The sequence below is a fragment of the Palaemon carinicauda genome, chromosome 22 (genome assembly GCF_036898095.1).
Source record: "Palaemon carinicauda isolate YSFRI2023 chromosome 22, ASM3689809v2, whole genome shotgun sequence".
NCBI lineage: Eukaryota > Metazoa > Arthropoda > Malacostraca > Decapoda > Palaemonidae > Palaemon > Palaemon carinicauda.
The window spans coordinates 90,622,249-90,644,145 of NC_090746.1; the positions used below are offsets into that span (position 1 = coordinate 90,622,249).

General features: G+C 44.3%; 1 protein-coding gene across 1 annotated transcript in view; it reads left to right on the forward strand.

Annotated features, from left to right (window-relative positions):
- The window catches only part of LOC137616615 (chromosome transmission fidelity protein 18 homolog), a 113,245-nt gene that overhangs the window by 68,092 nt on the left and 23,256 nt on the right, over window positions 1-21,897 (forward strand). The window contains exons 9-10 of the mRNA XM_068346520.1: window positions 13,796-13,933; window positions 16,216-16,251. Of these exons, the coding sequence (XP_068202621.1) occupies window positions 13,796-13,933; window positions 16,216-16,251 (174 nt within the window). The remainder of the gene's footprint in view (window positions 1-13,795; window positions 13,934-16,215; window positions 16,252-21,897) is intronic.

Below are 21,897 nucleotides of genomic sequence, written 5' to 3' on the forward strand. Positions count from 1 at the left end.
TGCGACCTTTCCTAATAGTAGGCGGTCTTTTCTTGGAACCGAAGTTAATTAACATTGAGCCCGTCATATCGTTTTTACCTGTTAAGATTTTATGCTATTTTATGTTTTTGAAAGAATTTCTTTGATAGTCTTGTACTGTTTTCAAAGTTGAACTAACGTTTTGTTTTGTCTCCGCAGTTGTTGACGTTCAGAACGTTCAACTTGCGCTCTATCGTTACGATAGAGAGAGAGTATTCACGGTTTCACGTTGCAGTAAGAGTAAACCGATTCTAGCGTTTTGTTCATTCTTTCTTAGCTTAAATGGTTTTAATTCTAATAAAGGAACTTTTTATTTGGGAAATCTTTCAGTTTTTTTTTTTTTTTTTCCTTTAACAATAATATGTTTTAACGATATATATAATTGGGCTCATCTCTCAGGTTCTAAGTCAAGAGAGAGAGAGAGAGATAGAGACGGAGGGAGAGAGAGGAGGATAAACGTTTCATTCAAGCGGGTAACGTTGTTATCGTTTTTGCTCTTCTCCCTAGTCTCTTTAGGGGAAGAAGGTAAACGTTTCTAGAGTTTTATTCTTGTTCCCAGGCTTTATGCGGTGAGAGATTTTAAACGTAGTTTATTTGATCTAGTGTTTAGTCTCTTTTCCAGCCACTGAATTTTTTATCTTTCATTATGTTTTTCTGTTACATTGTAATACTGTTTTCGCAATTACTAACTTTTAATGAAGGATAGAATTGCGTGTATCAGGTACAAACCACTTAAAGTTTCGAGTTCAGTGAAATAAGTGCAAACAGAAATTCAAAAGTGATAAAGTGATAAGCGCAAAGTGTTACAGTGTTGCGTTCGAGGGTTCGTCTGTTCGTGCCAGTTGTTCGCCTAGTCTGGGACCTCTTACAAGCTCCCAAGCCCAGGGGAGAAGTAACGTCGAAGGACTTATGGGTTCATCAGGCCTTGATCGACGAACAGACGTTTCCCTCCGTGGTTTCGGGTGTACCCACTCACGTAGCCGACGTGATCACCCCACCCACACAAAGACGAGAGAGCCCATTTATTCCTCGTCTGCGGAAGAGGTTTCTCGCAGAAACCATGGACCAAATCTTGCAGCTTTTAAGTGCAAGTCGGTCCCTTCCGCGCAAGTCCAACTCCTAGGTATAGCCATTAGCACTGGGTCAGTTCGGACTTGCTGCAGTACGACAACTGCACACCTCCCAGAGAGGCAAAGTGGTACCGCAACAGGCAGTAACTCCGTCTGTTGCCGCACCAGCTGTTTTAGACCCTCAGTCTCAACGGGCAGTAGCTCCGTTTGTTGTTGTCTTTCATAGACCCTAGTGGTCCATGCTGCAGACTATACAGTCTCAGCTTGCTCCTTCATACAGGAGTATCATGCTGGAAGGTTGACAATGTAGCCTGTTAACCTACAACCCGCCGAGGTTGTGCGCTCAGCAGATACTGCGGCTGCCTGCTCCCACCCTCCACCTGTGAGAGCTCCACCTCCGATGCGCAGTCCACCCTGCCAGACGCATGTTCTTGCTGTGCCTCCTGCTTTCATGCGTGAGTTGCCGCATCGGGAGTTGCCGGGTTCCAGCACTATGAGGCAACCTCCTCAACCCATGAGGCAGGAGCCTCATGCTATGCGGCAACCTCCTCTACCCATGAGGCAGGAGCCTCATGCTATGAGGAGCCTCAGGCTATGCGGCATCCTCCTCAAACCATGAGGCAGGAGCCTCATGCTATGCGGCAACCTCCTCTACCCATGAGGCAGGAGCCTTATGCTATGCGGCATCCTCCTCAAACCATGAGGCAGGAGCCTCATGCTATGCGGCATCCTCCTCAACCCATGAGGCAGGAGCCTCAGGCTATGAGGAGCCTCATGCTATGCGGCATCCTCCTCAACCCATGAGGCAGGAGCCTCATGCTATGCGGCATCCTCCTCAAACCATGAGGCAGGAGCCTCATGCTATGCGGCAACCTCCTCTACCCATGAGGCAGGAGCCTCATGCTATGCGGCATCCTCCTCAACCCATGAGGCAGGAGCCTCATGCTATGCGGCATCCTCCTCAACCCATGAGGCAGGAGCCTCATGCTATGAGGAGCCTCATGCTATGCGGCATCCTCCTCAAACCATGAGGCAGGAGCCTCATGCTATGAGGCAACCTCCTCAACCCATGAGGCAGGAGCCTCATACTATGCGGCATCCTCCTCAACCCAGCATGAGCCTCATACCATGCAGCATGAGCCTCATCCCATGCAGCATGAGCCTCATCCCATGCAGCATAAGCCGCATGCCATGCAACATGCTCTGCATACCTTACAGCATGCTCTACATACAGCATGCTCTGCATACCTTACAGCATGTGCATACCTTACAGCATGCTCTGCATACCTTACCGCATGCTCCTCAGTCACACATCTTTGGTTGTTGCCAACTCACAAGACTGTCAAGCAGTTTCATAACGTTGCCTTCTGGCCTGCTGCTTTTGCACCAGTGAAACCCTCACTGAGAGAACTTAGCTTTTCTCGGATATGGTTCCTGTAGATGAGAAAGTGCTATTCTCCCTCCTTCTGATATTCCCTTGAGGACTCTGTCATTTGGAGAGGAGCCTTAAGCTGCTTAGCCTCCTATGGACTTTTATTTAAGCATAACATGCTTCCAGGGAAGGTAATGGTTCCGCTTCAGTCGCTAACCCCGTCTGTTGCCACACCTGCTCCCATAGACCTTGAGCTTTGTTGCAAGACATGCAGTCCAAGCTTAGTCCTTGTTAGAGGATTTTTTGTTTACGGAGTCAGTGTGTCACTGGGAAGACGTTCAACAACCAGCAGAGGTGACTTGTTGTGACGCAGTGCGGCAACCTCAGCAACCCGATAAGGAGTTGTCTGTACTACCCAGACAGTCTAGACAGTTTCGGGTTGTCGCTGTACTTCCTCGCTTCCCCATGGTTGACAGTTCACAGACTGTGCAGCAGTACCATGATCTTGTGTCCGGCTCCGTCAGACGACTGGCTTTTAAGAGCTCCCACAAGTCGTCGCTGTCTGGAGAATCTCAGATGGACTATGGATCTGACCAAGGAACTGGGCCTCCTGGTCAATTTAGAGGAGTCCCAGCTCGTCCCATCCCAGACCATTGTCTACCTGGGTATGGAGCTTCAGAGTCGAGCTTTTCGGGCTTTTCCGTCGGCCCCAAGGATCTACCAAGCCCTAGAATGCATCCAGAGCATGCTGAGAAGGAACCGATGCTCAGTCAGGTAGTGGATGAGTCTAACAGGGACACTTTCATCGCTGGCCCTGTTCATCGAGTTAAGGAGACTCCACCTCCGCCCCCTTCAGTATCATCTAGCTGCTCACTGGATAAAGGACATGACGCTAGAGACGGTCTCAGTTCCTGTTTCCGAAGAGAGGAGGTCTACTCTAACGTGGTGAAAGAACAGCTTTCTTCTCAAGGAAGGTCTACCTTTGGCTGTTCAGAAACCCGACCGCCGTCTCTTCTCGGACGCATCAAACTCGGGCTGGGGTGCGACTTTGGACGGACAGGAATGCTCGGGAACATGGAATCAGGAGCAAAGGACACTTCACATCAATTGCAGGGAGCTGTTGGCGGTTCATCTGGCCTTGATATACTTCAAGTCCCTCCAGCTTAACAAGGTGGTGGAGGTGGACTCTGACAACACCACAGCCTTGGCTTACATCTCCAAGCAGGGAGGGACTCATTCGTGGAAGTTGTTCTAGATCGCAAGGGACCTCCTCATCTGGTCAAAAGATCGAAAGCTCACGCTGGTAACGAGATTCATTCAGGGCGATATGAATGTCATGGCAGATCGCCTCAGCCGGAAGGGTCAGGTCATCCCCACAGAGTGGACCCTTCACAAGAAGGTTTGCAGCAGACTTTGGGCCCTGTGGGGTCAGCCAACCATAGATCTGTTCGCTACCTCGATAACCTAGAGGCTCCCGTTGTATTGTTCTCCGATTCCAGACCCAGCAGCAGTTCACGTGGATGCTTTTCTGCTGGATTGGTCCCATCTCGACCTGTATGCATTCCCGCCGTTCAAGATTGTCAACAGGGTACTTCAGAAGTTCACCTCTCGCAAAGGGACACGGCTGACGTTGGTTGCTCCCCTCTGGCCCGCGAGAGAATGGTTCATAGAGGTACTGCAATGGCTGGTCGACATTCCCAGGACTCTTCCTCTAGGAGTGGACCTTCTACGTCAACCTCACGTAAAGAAGGTACACCCAAACCTCCAAGCTCTTCGTCTGACTGCCTTCAGACTATCGAAAGACTCTCAAGAGCTAGGGGCTTTTCGAAGGAGGCAGCCAGAGCGATTGCCAGAGCAAGGAGGACATCCACTCTCAGAGTCTATCAGTCTAAAGGGGAAGTCTTCCGAAGCTGGTACAAGGCCAATGCAGTTTCCTCAACCAGTACCACTGTAACCCAGATTGCTAACTTCCTGTTACATCTAAGGAACGTAAGATCCCTTTCAGCTCCTACGATCAAGGGTTACAGAAGTATGTTGGCAGCGGTTTTCCGCCACAGAGGCTTGGATCTTTCCACCAACAAAGATCTACAGGACCTCCTTAGGTCTTTTGAGACCTCAAAGGAACGTCGGTTGTCCACTCCAGGCTGGAATCTAGACGTGGTCCTAAGGTTCCTTATGTCATCAAGATTTGAACCTCTCCAATCAGCCTCTTTTAAGGACCTCACATTAAAAACTTTTCCTCGTGTGCTTGGCAACAGCTAAAAGAGTAAGTGAGATCCACGCCTTCAGCAGGAACATAGTTTTCACATCTGAAACGGCTACATGTTCCTTGCAGCTCGGTTTTTTGCTAAAACGAGCTTCCTTCACGTCCTTGGCCTAAGTCGTTCGAGATCCCAAGCCTGTCCAACTTGGTGGGGAACGAACTGGAGAGAGTACTTTGCCCAGTTAGAGCTCTTAGGTACTATCTAAAAAGGTCATAACCCTTACGAGGACAATCAGAAGCCTTATGGTGTGCTATCAAGAAGCCTTCTCTTCCAAGGTCTAAGAACTCAGTTTCTTACTAAATCAGGCTTCTGATTAGGGAAGCACATTCTCATCTGAAGGAAGAAGACCTTGCTTTGCTGAAGGTAAGGACACATGAAGTGAGAGCTGTGGCTACTTCAGTGGCCTTCAAACAGAACCGTTCTCTGCAGAGTGTTATGGATGCAACCTATTGGAGAAGCAAGTCAGTGTTCGCATCATTCTATCTCAAAGATGTCCAGTCTCTTTACGAGAACTGCTACACCCTGGGACCATTCGTAGCAACGAATGCAGTAGTAGGCGGGGGCTCAGCCTCTACATTCCCATAATCCCATAACCTTTTTAACCTTTCTCTTGAATACTTTTTATGGGTTGTATGGTCGGCTAAGAAGCCTTCCACATCCTTGTTGATTTGGCGGGTGGTCAATTCTTTCTTGAGAAGCGCCGAGGTTAAAGGTTGTGATGAGGTCCTTTAGTATGGGTTGCAGCCCTTTATACTTCAGCACCTAAGAGTCGTTCAGCATCCTAAGAGGATCGCTACGCTCAGTAAGGAAGACGTACTTAATAAAGGCAGAGTAATGGTTCAAGTCGTCTTCCTTACCAGGTACTTATTTATTTTATGTTATTTTTGAATAACTAATAAAATGAAATACGGGATACTTAGCTTCTTTGTCAACATGTATGCTGGTCTCCACCCACCACCCTGGGTGTGAATCAGCTACATGATCATCGGGTAAGATTAATATTGAAAAATGTTATTTTCATTAGTAAAATAAATTTTTGAATATACTTACCCGATGATCATGATTTAATTGACCCACCCTTCCTCCCCATAGAGAACCAGTGGACCGAGGAAAAAATTGAGGTGGTGTTGACAAGAAGTACTAGAGTACCTGACCACAGATGGCGCTGTTGTGTACACCCCCACCTGTATAGCGATCGCTGGCGTATCCCGACCGTAGATTTCTGTCGGGCAACAGAGTTGACAGCTACATGATCATCGGGTAAGTATATTCAAAAATTTATTTTACTAATGAAAATAACATATTTCTACAAATTATTCTATTCCTTTTGTGTTACATTACACCATTTTGGTGCTAGTAAAGCAGTAAAGGAAAAACAATCAAATACACATAACTCAAATAGTAACATCAGGAAACTATTTGGGCTAAACCCATACCATTAAGATTTTAGTATTGAAAGTTTTTAATGGAGGCTCTTACATACAGTATGTTCAAGCAATATTTGATAATATAGAATGCATTATAAAAGATATAGTTTGCATTTCAGTTATAAGAAAAGATCTCTCTCTCTCTCTCTCTCTCTCTCAGCTAAAGGAGAGAGAAGTTGGGAGGAAGTTATGTTTTCGCCCCTGTTTGTTTGTGAACAACTTCCAGATCAGAATTTTATTCATAGAGTAGTGAAATCTTTAGGGATTAATTATTGTGTTGAGACGTAGAAGTGGTTGTTTTGAAAGTCCTAGGTCAAAGGTCAATGTCGAGCAATAGGTCGACCAAATTAACCCTAACCTTAACCTCAAGTTTGCACATGGTTGTCACACAGACTTCAAATGCTCCTATGGTAAAATGATTCTGGGAAAGGCAAGTTTGTATCGAGAAATAAGCTGCTGTGACGGAGGTCTGCACTCTCAGAAAGCTTTTCTAGTTCATATCTTATTTCATTTATATATGTTATGCTATTTCAGGCTGGAAAAATAACTAAATTAGAATATATTAAAAAATTCTGATAACTTTCTTATAATGAAAACATTTGTACTTTTTCCTAAATGAAAATTTTAAAATATCCTATGCTCACTTGAAATGTTAAATTTTGCATAATGTTCCTTTTTCAATATTAATCTTACCCGATGATCATGTAGCTGTCAACTCTGTTGCCCGACAGAAATCTAAGGTCGGGATACGCCAGCGATCGCTATACAGGTGGGGGTGTACACAACAGCGCCATCTGTGAGCAGGTACTCAAGTACTTCTTGTCAACAAGAACTCAATTTTTCCTCTGTCGTGCCACAGGCAAGACCTACTAAATACGCCGTCCCTAACTGGATTTGTTTTCACAACGTTTTGGTGAAGTACACTATTCCAGTATTGAGCTTTCGCTATGCAGGGGTTTTATCTTCATTTCAAAACTTGAACTCGTTTTGGATAGATTTAATTATGGTGAAGAAGAGAGTATGGACTCTCTTTCACTGTTAAATGGCCGACCCTTCCCTTAGACGGAAGTGTTGGTGACGAAGAGAGTATGGTCTCTCTTTCACTTTTTAATGACCGACCCTTCCCTTAGACGGAAGTGTGTTTAGGTTTTTGGTAATTTTGCTATTTATTTTATATCTCTCCGCCATTTATAGGCCTCTTCGATTAACTTTCCATTTATTATAAACTTATAAAAAATTAATTTTTATGTTTGTTTATTTACGACCTTTCCTAATAGTAGGCGGTCCTTACTTGGAACCGAAGTTAATTAACATTGAGCCCGTCATATCGTATTTCCTTTTAAGAATGTATACTTTTTTAATTTTAATGTTTTTGAAAGAATTTCTTTGATAGTCTCGTACTGTTTTCAAAGATGAACTAACGTTTAGTTTAGTCTCCGCAGTTGTTGACGTTCAGAGCGTTCAACATGCGCTCTATCGTTACGATAGAGAGAGAGTATTTCACGGTTTCACGTTGCAGTAAGAGTAAACCGATTCTAGCGTTTCGTTCATTCTTTCTTAGCTTAAATGGTTTTAATTCTAATAAAGGAACTTTTTATTTGGGAAACCTTTCAGTTTTTTTCCTTTAACAATAATATGTTTTAACGATATATAATTGGGCTCATCTCTCAGGTTCTAAGTCAAGAGAGAGAGAGAGAGATAGAGACGGAGGGAGAGAGAGGAGAATAAACGTTTCGTTCAAGCGGGTAACGTTGTTCTCGTATTCTCTTCTCCCTAGTCGCTATAGGGGAAGAAGGTAAAACGTTTCTAGAGTTTTATTCTTGTTCCCAGGCTTTATGCGGTGAGAGATTTTAAACGTAGTTTATTTGATCTAGTGTTTAGTCTCTTTTCCAGCCACTGAATTCTTTATCTTTCATTATGTTTTTCTGTTGCATTGTAAAACTGTTTTCGCAATTACTACCTTTTAATGAAGGATAGGATTGCGTGTTTCAGGTACAAATCACTTAAAGTTTCGAGTTCAGTGAAATAAGTGCAAACAGAAAATCAAAAGTGATAAAGTGATATGCGCAAAGTGTTACAGTGTTGCGTTCGAGGGTTCGTCTGTTCGTGCCAGTTGTTCACCTAGTCCGATACCTCTTACAAGCTCCCATGCCCCGGGGAGAAGTAATGTCGAAGGACTTATGGGTTCCACAGGCCTTGATCGACGAACAGACGTTTCCCTCCGTGGTTTCGGGTGTATCTACACACGTTGCCGACGTGATCACCCCACCCACACAAAGACGAGAGAGCCCATTTATTCCTCGTCTGCGGTAGAGGTTTCTCGCAGAAACCATGGACCAAACTTGCAGCTTTTAAGTGCAGGTCGGTCCCTTCCGCGCAAGTCCAACGGCCTAGGTGTAGCCACTGGGTCAGTTCGGACTCGCTGCAGTCTTCGGCGACTGCACACCCAGGGTTGCCAGATTTTCTATATGAGATAAGTCCAACTTTCAAACAACGGAAGCTTTAAAAAACCTATATGGAGAAAAAGGCCAAATATATAGTACTTAATATCCGCATATTTTTCATGATATTACTGAAGGCCAATTAAAAAAAAAAAAAAAAATAAAGGGTCAAATTCGAGGTTTTTTGGCCTGAAAAAAGGCCAACCTGGCAACCCTGTGCACACCTTCCGAGAGAGGCAAGGTGGTACCGCAACAGGCAGTAACTCCGTCTGTTGCCGCACCAGCTGTTTTAGACCCTCAGTCACAACGGACAGTAGCTCCGTTTGTTGCCGTCTTTTATAGACCCTAGTGGTCCATACTGCAGATATGCAGTCTCAGCTTGCTTCCTTCATGCAGGAGTATCGTGCTGAGAAGGTTGACACTGCACCTGTTAACCTACAACCTGCCACGGTTGTGCGTTCAGCAGATACTGCGGCTGCCTGCTCCCACACTCCACCTGTGAGAGCTCCACCAAGCTACCGCATCAGCAGTGGGAAGGTGCTGTCAAGCTGCCGTGTTTTGCCGCAATGCGGCATGCTCCGCAACCCACGGCAGTCTCTCCCACGCACCAGCACTCCGCTTTTGTTGTTGCCAGCTCCCACACTCCGACTGCGGAGAAGGTTGACGATGCACCCGTGGGCCTACAGCCTTCCACGGTTGTGCGCCCGGCATGGCTGCCTGCTCCCACACTCTTGTTGTGAGAGCTCCTCCACCCATGCACAGTCAACCCTGCCAGACGTATGATGACTCCCACAGACACACGGAGCACTCCGTTGCCGTGCGTGAGCTACCACAAGCTGCCGTGTTTTGACACGGTGTGTCAGCCTCCGCAACACACTGTGGTTACCGCCACTCGCCCGCAGCAAACTAGTCAGTCAAGAGTTGAGGCTTCCCCACACAACTTTGGTTGTTGCCAACTCACAGACTGTCAAACAGTTACATGACATTGCCTTCTGGTCTGCTACTATACACCAGTGCTGTATGTCCTCACGCTCCTGTTGTGGTTGACAGTTCAGTTTTTGACAGTTCACAGACTGTCAAGCAGTTTCATAACGTTGCCTTCTGGTCTGCTGCTTATGCTCCAGTGAAACCCTCACTGAGATAACCTAGCTTTTCTCGGACATGGTTCCTGTAGATGAGAAAGTGCTGTTCTCCCTCCTTCTGATATTCCCTTGAGGACTCTGTCATTTGGAGAGGAGCCTTAAGCTGCTTAGCCTCCTATGGACTTTAATTAAAGCATAACATGCTTCCAGGGAGGGTAAATGGTTCCGCTTCAGTCGCTACCCCGTCTGTTGCCACACCTGCTCCCATAGACCTTGGGCTTTGTTGCAAGACATGCAGTCCAAGCTTAGTCCTTGATAGAGGATTTTTTACGGAGAAGAACCTTCTTGCCAACAACCTTCCTACCTGTTGGTTGTACGCCCTGTTGACGCTGAGATTTCCTACTCACGTCCGCCAGTTGAGATGATTCCTCCTCCGGTGCGACCCAGTGTGGGCTGCCAGTCGCACGTTAACGTTTAGCGACTCTCGGAGGTGGTTGTGGACGTTCAGTGTGTCACTAGGAAGACGTTCAACAACCAGCAGAGGTGACTTGTGACGCAGTGCAGCAACCTCAGCAACCCTATAGGGGTTGTCTGCACAACCCAGACAGTCTAGACAGTTTCGGGTTGTCGCTGTACTTTCTCGCTTCCCCATGGTTGACAGTTCACAGACTGTGCAGCAGTACCATGATCTTGTGTCCGGCTCCGTCACGCATCCACCAGTGCGACCGGATTCAGCGAGTCAGACGTTGCCCACTCCGTTGCCGTTTCCTCATCAGTTTCGGATGAGGAACCCTCTGATGAGGACATGGCTGAACAAGACGATCAACCCCCAGCCCTGCTATCCATCCAGAAGATGCTGAAGAAGGAACGCGGCCCTGTCAGGCTGTGGATGAGTCTGGTTAAGACACTGTCATCCGTGGTTCAATTGGTGTCACTTGGAAGACTACACCTCCGTCCTCTTCGGTTTCATCTAGCTCTTCACTGGAAAAGGACAAGACGCTAGAAGCGGTCTAGATCCCGGTTTCCGGAAGATAAGTCTGGTCTGACTGGATGAAAGGACTTTATCAACCTTTGATAGGTTTTTCCCCTGACTGTTCAGACTCCCAACCACGTTCTCTTCTCAGACGCATCGGACGTAGGCGGGGGTGCGACCTTAGGCGGTAGGGAATGCTCGGGATTATGGAACTCGAGTCAAAGGACAATGCATTTCAACTGCAAGAAGCTTCTGGCAGTACGTCTGACCTGGAAAAGCTTCAGGTCTCTCCTTCAAGGCAAAGTAGTGGAGGTGAACATGGTCAACTCCCTGCTTTGATGTACATCTAGCAAGGAGGGACCTACTCTCTGACATGGTACGAGTTCGCAAGTGACCTCCTCTCCTGTTCAACAGGTCTAGACTTTTCACTAGTAACAAGTTTCTTCCAAGGCAACTTGAATGTCTTAGCAGATTGTCTCAGTAGGGAGGGACAATAATTCCAACATATTGGACCCTCCACTAGGATGTATGCAAGAGACTTTGGGTCTCCTGGGGCCAGCCAACCATAGATCTCTTCGCAACCTCGATGTCCAAGAGGCTCTCAATACTTTGCTCACCTATCCCGGACCCAGCAGTAGTTCTTTTAGATGCCTTTCTACTTGATTGGTCTCATCTAGATCTATATGCATTCCCACCGTTCTAGATTGTCAACAAGGTACTGCAGAAGTTCGCCTCTCACGAAGGGGCAAGTGGACGCTAATTGCTCCCCTCTGGCCCGCGAGAGAATAACTTACCGAGGTACTTCGATGGCTAGTAGACGTTCCCAGAACTCTTCCCCTAAGGGTGGACCTGCTACGTCTGCCACGCGTAAAGAAGGTACTCCAAGGCCTCCACGCTCTTCGTCTCACTGCCTTCAGAGTATCGAAATACTCTCGAGAACTAGAGGTTTTTCGAAGGAGGCAACCAGAGCGATTGCTAGAGCAAGGAGAGCATCCACCCTTAGAGTCTACCAATCGAAGTGGGAAATCTTTCGAAACTGGTGCAAGTCAGTATCCGTTTCCTCGACCAGTACCTCTGTAACTCAAATAGCTGACTTCCTCTTATATCTGAGGAAAGAGCGATCTCTTTCAGCTCCCACTCAAGGGTTACAGAAGCATGTTGGCATCAGTCTTCCGTCACAGAGGCTTAGATCTTTCCAACAATAAAGATCTACAGGACCTCCTTAAGTCTTTCGAGACCACGAAGGAGCGTCGTTTGGTTACACCTGGTTGGAATTTAGACGTGGTTCTAAGATTCCTTATGTTAGACAGGTTCGAACCACTTCAATCAGCCTCCCTGAAAGATCTCACCTTTAAGACTCTTTTCCTGATATGCTTAACCACAGCTAAAAGAGTCAGTGAGATTCATGCCTTCAGCAAGAACATCGGATTTTCATCCGAAACGGCTACATGTTCTACATCTTGGTTTTCTAGCCAAACACGAGCTGCCTTCTCGGCCTTGACCAATATCGTTCGATATTCCAACTTATCGTATGGTTGGAAATGAACTAGAAAGAGTATTATGTCCTGTAAGAGCTCTTAAGTTCTATTTTAAAACATTTACGAGGCCCGTCTGAAGCTTTATGGTGTTCAGTTAAGAATTCATCTTTGCCTATGTCAGAGAATTCTTTATCCTATTATTTTCAGACTGTTAATACGAGAAGCTCATTCCCTTCTGAATGAGGAAGACCAAGCTTGGCTGAAGGTAAGGACACACGAAGTTAGAGCTGTCACAACTTCCGTGACCTTTAAACAAAATAGATCTCTGCAAAATATATTCGACGCAACCTTTTGGAAAAGCTAATCAGTGTTCGCGTCTTTTATCTTTAGAATGTCCAGTCTCTTTACGAGAACTGCTACACTCTGGGACCATTCGTAACAACGAGTGCAGTAGTGGTGGGGGCTCCACCACTACAATTCCCTAATTCCAGAACCTTTTTAATCTTTCTCTTGAAATATTTTTGGGTTGTCCGGAAGGCTAAGAAGCCTTTCGCATCCTACTTGATTTGGCGGGTGGTCAAAATCATTTCTTGAGAAGCGCCTAGATTAGAGGTTTTGATGAGGTCCTTTAGTATGGGTTGCAACCCTTCATACTTCAGCTCCTAGGAGTCGCTCAGCATCCTATGAGGATCGCGAGGCTCAGTAAGGAAGACGTACTTAAAAAGGCAGAGTAATTGTTCAAGTCGTCTTCCTTACCAGGTACTTATTTATTTTATGCTTGTTATTTTGAATAACTGCTAAAATGAAATACGGGATACTTAGCTTCTAATGTTAACATGTATGCTGGTCTCCACCCACCACCCTGGGTGTGAATCAGCTACATGATCATCGGGTAAGATTAATATTGAAAAATGTTATTTTCCTTAGTAAAATAAATTTTTGAATATACTTACCCGATGATCATGAATTTAAGGACCCTCCCTTCCTCCCCATAGAGGACCAGTGGACCGAGGAGAAAATTGAGTTCTTGTTGACAAGAAGTACTTGAGTACCTGCTCACAGATGGCGCTGTTGTGTACACCCCCACCTGTATAGCGATCGCTGGCGTATCCCGACCTTAGATTTCTGTCGGGCAACAGAGTTGACAGCTACATGATCATCGGGTAAGTATATTCAAAAATTTATTTTACTAAGGAAAATAACATTTTTCATGTATGTATTAACCATTACACGGCGGGTATCTTCAATAGACATGTATATGACCTCTGATATTAGTGTCTCTTGATGTATGGTTATTCTAATTTATATGAATTTCTTATTGATTTATCATTATATTATGTGTAAATTTATTTCTTCTTTTTTATAGATATTAGAATGATTTGCATCTGATAAGTGTTATGCAAGTCAGTACTGCATTTATTATTTCCATTCATACTTTTAAGTAGAAAAAGTTTACCTCCCTACTCTCCATGCATAGCTCCCCCTTGGAGTGGAACAAATGAATGACCAAAAAAATTATTGTATTTTTATCAAGAGGGTGTATGGTTAGCACTTACAGTTAATAGTACTTTTTATTCAAAGATAAGTATGAAAGTAATAGATTTTAGCTGGAAGATAAAGTATTATTATTGAGATTTGTTACTAATTTGTTCGTTGATTTTATCTTCCAGAAAGAAGCAGAGAAAATGAAGAAGTATGCAGACGACAGGAAGAAATGTTCTGCTTCCTCAGATCCTTTACCAAAAGTAACTCTCAATCATCCGCAGAAACTTCAACCCAAACCTTTACCAAACAATGCAGCCGTAAATGTGAGTGTATATTATGGCTTCACCATTTTTAATGTTATTTATTTGGAATTGTAATGAACTTTATGCATATTCCATAATTGTACTTACTATATGCATCACATGTGTTTATCTGATTTACAAATTTCAAGTTCTGCGAATCTATAACATTCTTTGGAGAGAATTGGTTTCTGCTTTAGCTACATGTAAAGATATGGCCCCAGGCTCTGATGAAATTTCTTATACAATGATGAAATTTCTTTAAACTTAAAATCCTCTATTTTAAGTATTATTTTTAGAACTTCAAGAAATGATAATTCTGAGTATTATTATTAGAATATCAAGAAACAATAATTACGTGAAAGACTGGAAACTAGCCATTATTCTAAGCTCTTAAAACCTGATGAAGATAGGTTTTTAGTTGCCAACTACCCACCAATATCATTGATATCTTCGTGTGTGCAAGATCATAGAGATGGTCAGTGCAGGATTGGTAGGGTACCTGGAGATGAAAGGCTTTATTTCTTATGAATTTCCCGTGATGTTCATATCGCTTCTTCTCCAAAGGCTCTTGTTTAGTGATTTTTTTACCCCTGAAATAGAATAAAAATTACATTTCCTTTCCTTATTATGCCTCTAGTAAGATAATGGGATGCACTATCGCTTAATTGCAAGAAGTGAAGCGCCAAGGCCTTTATTATTTCAGTTTCTCCGTTGCATTGATTCAACCTCAATGTACACCTCTTCCAGATTGTGATAGGTTTTATTGCATTTGAGTTATCTTCCTCTGGATATATTAGTAATTACGGCAGAGGGATAGTAATGGGATTTAAATTACTGTTGTGAGGATTGCAATTGCCACAATGCTCCTCACAGGGAATTTATTTCAAGTTGGAGTGCTAATGAAACTTTATATTAGTTCAAGGAGAAATACAGAGAAGACTCAGTTGTTTATAGCTTCGATGATGATGATTATGACATGCCAGCACCATTTTCTAATAGTTGCTTAACCAGCCATTTTTCTATAATTATGGGCTTTGAAGCACTTCCTTTATTTAATATTTGTTCAATCTCAGAAGGCCAGTGAGTCTTCAGTTGTAGTCAGTAATTCTGATCTTATCTACCCGGTTGCTAACCCTAACTTGATTTCCTACGTAAGGTTCTGAATTCACGGTGCCATACCGAGTCAAAATCCTCTCATAGGGCCTCAAAATCCTGCATTCCTAGTCACTCTTATAAAAAAGTAGATGGTAAGGTAGAAGGCCAAGTATGTAGTCTGGATTCTGATGTCTCCCACTTGCTAAAGTGCTATGGCTTGGAATATAAGAAATTCAGATTTTCTTTTTCTTTTTTTCTTTCTGCTAAGAAAATGTCTACATCTCATGTTGCAAATATTTTTTTTTTCAATTGAAACTATTTGTTTTGTTGCTAAAAAGTCCTTTTAATGGGGCAAACCTTTCCTGACCGGGGTACCTATTTATTTACTTATTCTTCAAAAATTCCAATGAAAGCTATCCCATATACAGTAACTCCTTCCAAATGTGATCTACCTTTTTGGAACATACAGAACAATGCAGGGATAGTGGATTCCTATTTACGGACGGCTCCAAATTTAGTGCTGGCATTGCATTTGGCGTGTACAATACACATGGTTAAGCATGGTTGCAGATGGTTGTCCTTGGTGACACAAAAGTTTTCTCTGATATTAGTCCTTGGAGATCACTTAGCACATAGAATTCAAAAATTAATTTTAACAGAAGAAAAACTTTTCCATTGGAAGGTACTGTGTTGTCTCTAAGACCCTCCCTCCCCTCTGACCTCGTGTAGGGAATGAGGACAGTTGATTCTCACTTTGAGTATGAATGATGGCAGTTGGGCGCAAGGTACTGCATAGGTAGCATTGTCTCCAGCAATAGTCATGGTTCTCTGTTTTTGTGCATACATACAGAATATACAGTTTTAGTAAATTTGATTAAGCCACAATTTGCTCTTGAGTCAGTTTGGTTACAATAATCTTTAGTCTGACACTTAGCGACGTCTTACTGTAAATGTAATTCATTTACTGTTGAAAGACTTTTAAGTATACAATGCTATAGATATTTCATACTAAGTTAACCAATTTGATATATATTTGACATAAAATGTCTACACATTTTGTCCCAAAATGTATCGTTATTTATTTTATTAATTTATATTTACTTATTTATTACTGTAAATTAAATACAGTATGTAGCTATGCAACACATTTTATTTTTGAGACAATACTTTATTACAATTACTGATATATTGATTTTCTTTTTCTGAAGGGAAGTGGAGTTACCAAGTTTGCAGATGTAGCTCAGGTAAGATTATTTCCATTTCTGTTTATTGTATGATTTTAAACATTACGCTTTTTAGTGATTTGTAATTTAAGACATTTTAATTTGTGGATATGGATAAATATTCTTTAAATGGATTATTTTATATTCTACATAAATTTTTCAATGAGATAATTAAAGGATAAAGTAGATGCTATTTCTGCTTTTGGGTATATTTCTCATTCTCATAATGCTTCACTTCAAATTTTCAATAAATAAGCACATTTAATAACACTATAAATAATTTTGGGTTTATTGTGTTTTGTAATTAATTCTTTAAACCTAGAATATTAGCTAAAGCTGTATTATGGGTAGCAAACAACATATAGGAACCAATATACCTAGGCCATGCATAACACTAAATTCATTAGCTTAGTGTTGTCATATAACGAGCTGAACAATTAAACGAATTAATAGTCTTACCAGTACAGTATAATCATCGGGGAGGAAGTAAAGAAAAATGGATATTAGAAAATAAGTTTTCTGTCAGAACCTTTTACATAAGTACACCCTTTAAGAGCCTTCTTAACTGTCTAAAAATACTACTAATAAAAATAAGGCTTTACTGTCTAGTGACACATCCCTTAATGATAACAGCTTAGCCAATTTGGACTACTGTATTTGACAAATTTTCATCTTCATACGTTTTGGTACTTCCTCTGTACATTAGAACTTGGGAGATTTGATGTATTACATCCCTGACTGGTGATCAAGAGACTGAGGTTCGAGTCTCGCTCAAAGTCATTAGTTCCTTTAGTTGATACAACCTCACCCAGGGGAGTGTGCTGAGTGTAACCCTTTTTGCACTAGCAATTAATGGGATATCCTCAGTCATTCCCCGGGATGTTCTCGCAACATTATTTGTGGATGATCTCTCGATATCATTTGCTGGGACTAGAATGGCAATGGTTGAGAGAAAAATACAACTCTCTATTGATAAAATTATCCATTGGGCCGATATGAATGGATTTAAGTTCTCGACAAGTAAAACTACAATTGTCCATTTCTGTCGTATCCGGGGAGTACATCCAGACCCGGATATATACATCAAAGGTCAACGGATCCCATGTGCAAGTGAAGCTAAATTTTTAGGGTTGATATTTGATTGTAGGCTTACATGGGTTTCTCACTTAAAAGCATTAAAAGCTAAATGTCTTGAAGCTATGAATCTTTTAAAAATATTGTCCTATACATCATGGGGGGCAGACCGCAATAAAATTTTAAAATTTTACAAGGCCTTGATTTTTTCCAAAATTAGTTATGGATGCGAAATGTACTCCTCAGCCACCCCAAGCCGGTTAAAAATATTATATTCTATACATCATGCTAGTATAAGATTGGCCACAGGAGCCTTTAGAACCCCACCTATCACAAGTCTCCTTGTGGATGCTGGGGAGTTGCCTCTAGACCTTTACCGAATCTCCTCTTTTTAAATATTTAACTTAGCCGGTGAATATATAATAGCTGCTGCTCAGCGGCTCGACAGAAAACACACTCAAAAACTCGCGAGCGATCGCTATGAAGGTTGCGGGTGTGCCCACCAGCGCCAACTGTCAGCCAGATACCACACATGCATGTAAACAAGCCTTCAATTCTTCTCTGTCGACCTTGACGACAAGACGTATCAATACTCGCTGTATAACCTGGAGTTTTCTCAACATATTTGGTGAAGTACTTCATTTTGGTTTGAGCTTTCGCAGTGCAGGTGTTTTTCCTCAACTTAAACTCTTGAACTCTTTATTGGACAGATTTAATTGTTGATGACTTGGATTGTTTTTTGGACTTTCTTTGACTAATTCAAAATGGCTGACGCTTCACAAGCCCCTAGATTTCGTATGTGTAATGCTAGGGAATGTAATAGGCGTCTTCCAAAGGCCTCTCTCGACCCACATACTGTGTGTTCTAATTGTCGGGGTAAAACCTGTCAATTAGGAGATCGGTGTGAGGAATGCGTGGGCCTTTCGGAATTCGATTGGCTCGAATACGACAAGTATTCTCGTAAGCTAGAGAGAGATAGGGTAAGGAGGAGTTCCTCTAGGTCAGTAGATTTTTCCTCTCCACATGCCCCTGATCCTAATCCTTCCCCGGTAGTGGTTGTACCTAACCCCCCTTCTGGCACTCAGGAACCATCAATGCAAGACATGTTACGTGCCATTCATGCCTTGGGTGAAAGAGTTGAAGCGTTAGCAACTGATCGTAATCAACTCATGGCTGACGTTAAAGAGCTTAAGTGTCAGAGTGCCACAGCGGAAAATAGTGGGAAAGTGATTAGTGCGCAAAGTGTTGTGAACAGTGTTGCGACCGAGGGTTCGTCTGTTCGTGCCTGTCGTTCACCTAGTCCGAGACCTCTTGCAAGCTCCCAAGCCCAGGGGAGAAGTAATGTCGTATGACTTATGGGTTCGAGAGGCCTTGATCAGCGAACAGACGTTCCCTCTATGGTATCAGGCGTGTCTCACCAAGATCGCCCCTACCATAAGACGAGAGAGCCCATTTTCTCCTCGTCATCCGAAGGCTTTTCGCATAAGAAACCGTGGAGCAAGGTTTCTAGGCCCCTTAAGCGAAAGTCGGTCCCTTCAGGACAGGTCCAGCGTCCTGGATGCAGTCATTGGGACAGTTCTGACCCGTTGCAGTCATCGGATGACTGCTCGCCGCCTAAGCAACAACGTTACACAGGCTTAGAGAGTCTTGGTGTAGGCAAGGTTGTTTCGTCTCAGACGTTAACCCCGTCGTTTACCGCACCCATTCCCGTTGATCCCAAATGGGTTATACTGCAAGACATGCAGACTAAGCTCGCCTCCCTTATGGAAGACTATTCTGCCGATAAGGTTCACGTTGATCCTCGCCGCTTATCTCATCGAGATCCTGGCCTTCAGCCGCCCAAACGAACCTTTGCTCGTCCTGTTGACGTTGGCGTAGCTAAGTCACGTCAGTCACGCTATGTAGAGCCTCACTCGATGCGGTCACGTGTTGACTTTCAGCCGCATTTGGACGTTAGGCCACTTCCTAATGCTCCTGTTGACGTTCAGGACGTTCGCCAACAAGCGGAGTTGACTTGTTTTGACGCTGAGCGTCAACCACCGCAGTCTAGAGTTGTTTTGACTGCTCAGACTAGGCAGTCAAAACAGTCTCGAGTTGACGTCGAGCGTCCTCCCGCTCCTGTTGTTGTTGACAGTTCACAGACTGTTAAGCAGTTACATGACGTTGCGTCCTGGACTGCTTCTAATGCACCAGTGCGTGTGGACTCTGCGTGTCAAGCATTGCCAACCCCTTTGCTTGTTTCCCAGCAGTTGTCAGATGAGGATCCTTCAGATGAGGACGTTGCTGACCCTCAGCATGATGATCATCCTTCGGATGTAGACGAACCTAGAACAGTTCCTCCATCAATGGACTTTAAGAAAGTCATGTTAATTTTTAAGGAGTTGTTTCCCGATCATTTCGTCGCTGTTGCTCCTCGCTCGCCACCGTCTGAGTTTGCTCTAGGCTTACCTGCTAACATGCCAGCCTTTACAAAACTTGTGCTCTCTCGCTCTTCCAAGAGAGCTTTACGGCTTTTAGGCGACTGGTTGGAAACCAAGAGGAGTTTGGGGAAGACGGCATTTGCCTTCCCTCCGTCGAAACTCTCGTCTAGATCGAGCGTCTGGTATGCCACGGGAGAAGTTCTCGGCTTGGGAGTCCCTGCCTCTGCCCAGGGTGACTTCTCAAGCCTTGTAGACTCTCCCCGCCGCCTTGCCATGAGACGCTCGAAGATTAGTTGGTCCTCCTCGGACCTTGACCATCTGCTGAAAGGCATTTACAGAGCCTTTGAAGTTTTCAACTTCCTTGACTGGTCTTTGGGAGCCTTAAGTAGGAAAATCTCATCGGCTGATAGAGATGTCTCCTTACTGATTATGTCCTGTATGGATAAAGCCATCCGCGATGGTTCCAATGAGCTCTCCTCCTCTTTTACGTCGGGAGTCTTAAAGAAGCGAGACTCCCTTTGCTCTTTTCTTTTGGCAGGAGTTACTCCCTGTCAGAGATCTGAACTGCTCTTTGCTCCCTTATCAAAGTTTTTGTTCCCGCAACAATTGGTTAAGGACATAGCTTCTTCACTCGTGCAGAAGGACACCCATGACTTGGTGGCGTCCTCTGCTCGCAAAGGGACTCCTTCTACATCCTTTTCTGCTAGACCTAGGATAGACACTCCGGCGTCCAGATTTATTCCGCCCTTTTGTGGCAGAGCTCCCAGCAGGGGAAGTACTCGTGCCGAGGGAAAGAGAGGAAAGAAGAGAGGAGCCAAGTCCTCACGTGGCAGAGTCTGACTGCCCGCAGCCTCAGACAGCAGTAGGAGCCAGATTGAAGAACTTCTGGCAGGCCTGGGAGAAGAGGGGCGCAGACCAACAATCTGTGAGGTTGCTCAGAGAGGGGTACAAAATTCCATTTGTACGCAAACCTCCTCTAGCGACTTCCCCCATCGACCTCTCTCCCAGGTACCGAGAGGAGTCAAAGAGACAAGCCCTGAACCTAGAAGTGTCTCTATTGCTAGAGAAGGGAGCGGTGGTGAAAGTCTCGGACCTTCAATCACCGGGGTTTTACAACCGTCTCTTCCTAGTACCGAAGAAGACAGGAGGTTGGAGACCGGTGCTAGACGTCAGTGCACTCAACGTCTTTATTACGAAGACAAAGTTCACCATGGAGACCACGAAATCAGTCTTAGCAGCGGTCAGAAAGGGAGACTGGATGGTCTCTCTCGACCTAAGAGACGCGTACTTCCACATCCCCATACACCCAGATTCCCAACCGTTTCTGAGGTTTGTTTTCAACAATGTGGTATACCAGTTTCGGGCCCTGTGCTTTGGCCTAAGTCCTGCTCCTCTCGTGTTTACGAGGCTTATGAGGAATGTAGCAAAATTCCTCCATTTATCGGGAATCCGAGCCTCCCTGTACTTGGACGACTGGCTTCTCAGAGCCTCGTCCAGTCATCGCTGTCTGCAGGATCTTCATTGGACATTGGATCTGACCAAGGAATTGGGACTTTTGGTCAACCTAGAAAAGTCCCAGCTGATTCCATCCCAAACTATACTGTATTTAGGGATGGAGATTCGCAGTCCAGTTTTTCGGGCTTTTCCGTCTGCCACCCGAATAGAGCAAGCCCTGCTCAAAGTCCAACTGATGTTGAAGAGAGAACGGTGCTCAGTCAGGAATTGGATGAGTCTAGTAGGAACTCTATCATCCCTGGAGCAGTTTGTCTCGCTAGGAAGGCTACACCTTCGACCTCTCCAGTTCCATCTAGCCTTTCACTGGAAAAAGGACAAGACATTAGAGATGGTCTCAATCCTGGTCTCCGAACCAGTAAAGGCATGCCTGAATTGGTGGAACGACAATATCAGTCTGAGAGAGGGACTTTCCCTAGCAGTTCAGAACCCAAACCACGTACTATTCTCAGACGCGTCGGATTTGGGTTGGGGTGCGACCCTGGACGGTCGGGAATGCTCAGGTCTGTGGACCTCAAGTCAGAGGAGCATGCACATCAACGGCAAGGAGCTTTTGGCAGTCCACCTGGCCTTGATGAAATTCGAGAGTCTCCTTCGAAACAAAGTGGTAGAGGTCAACTCCGACAATACCACAGCCTTGGCATACATTTCCAAGCAAGGA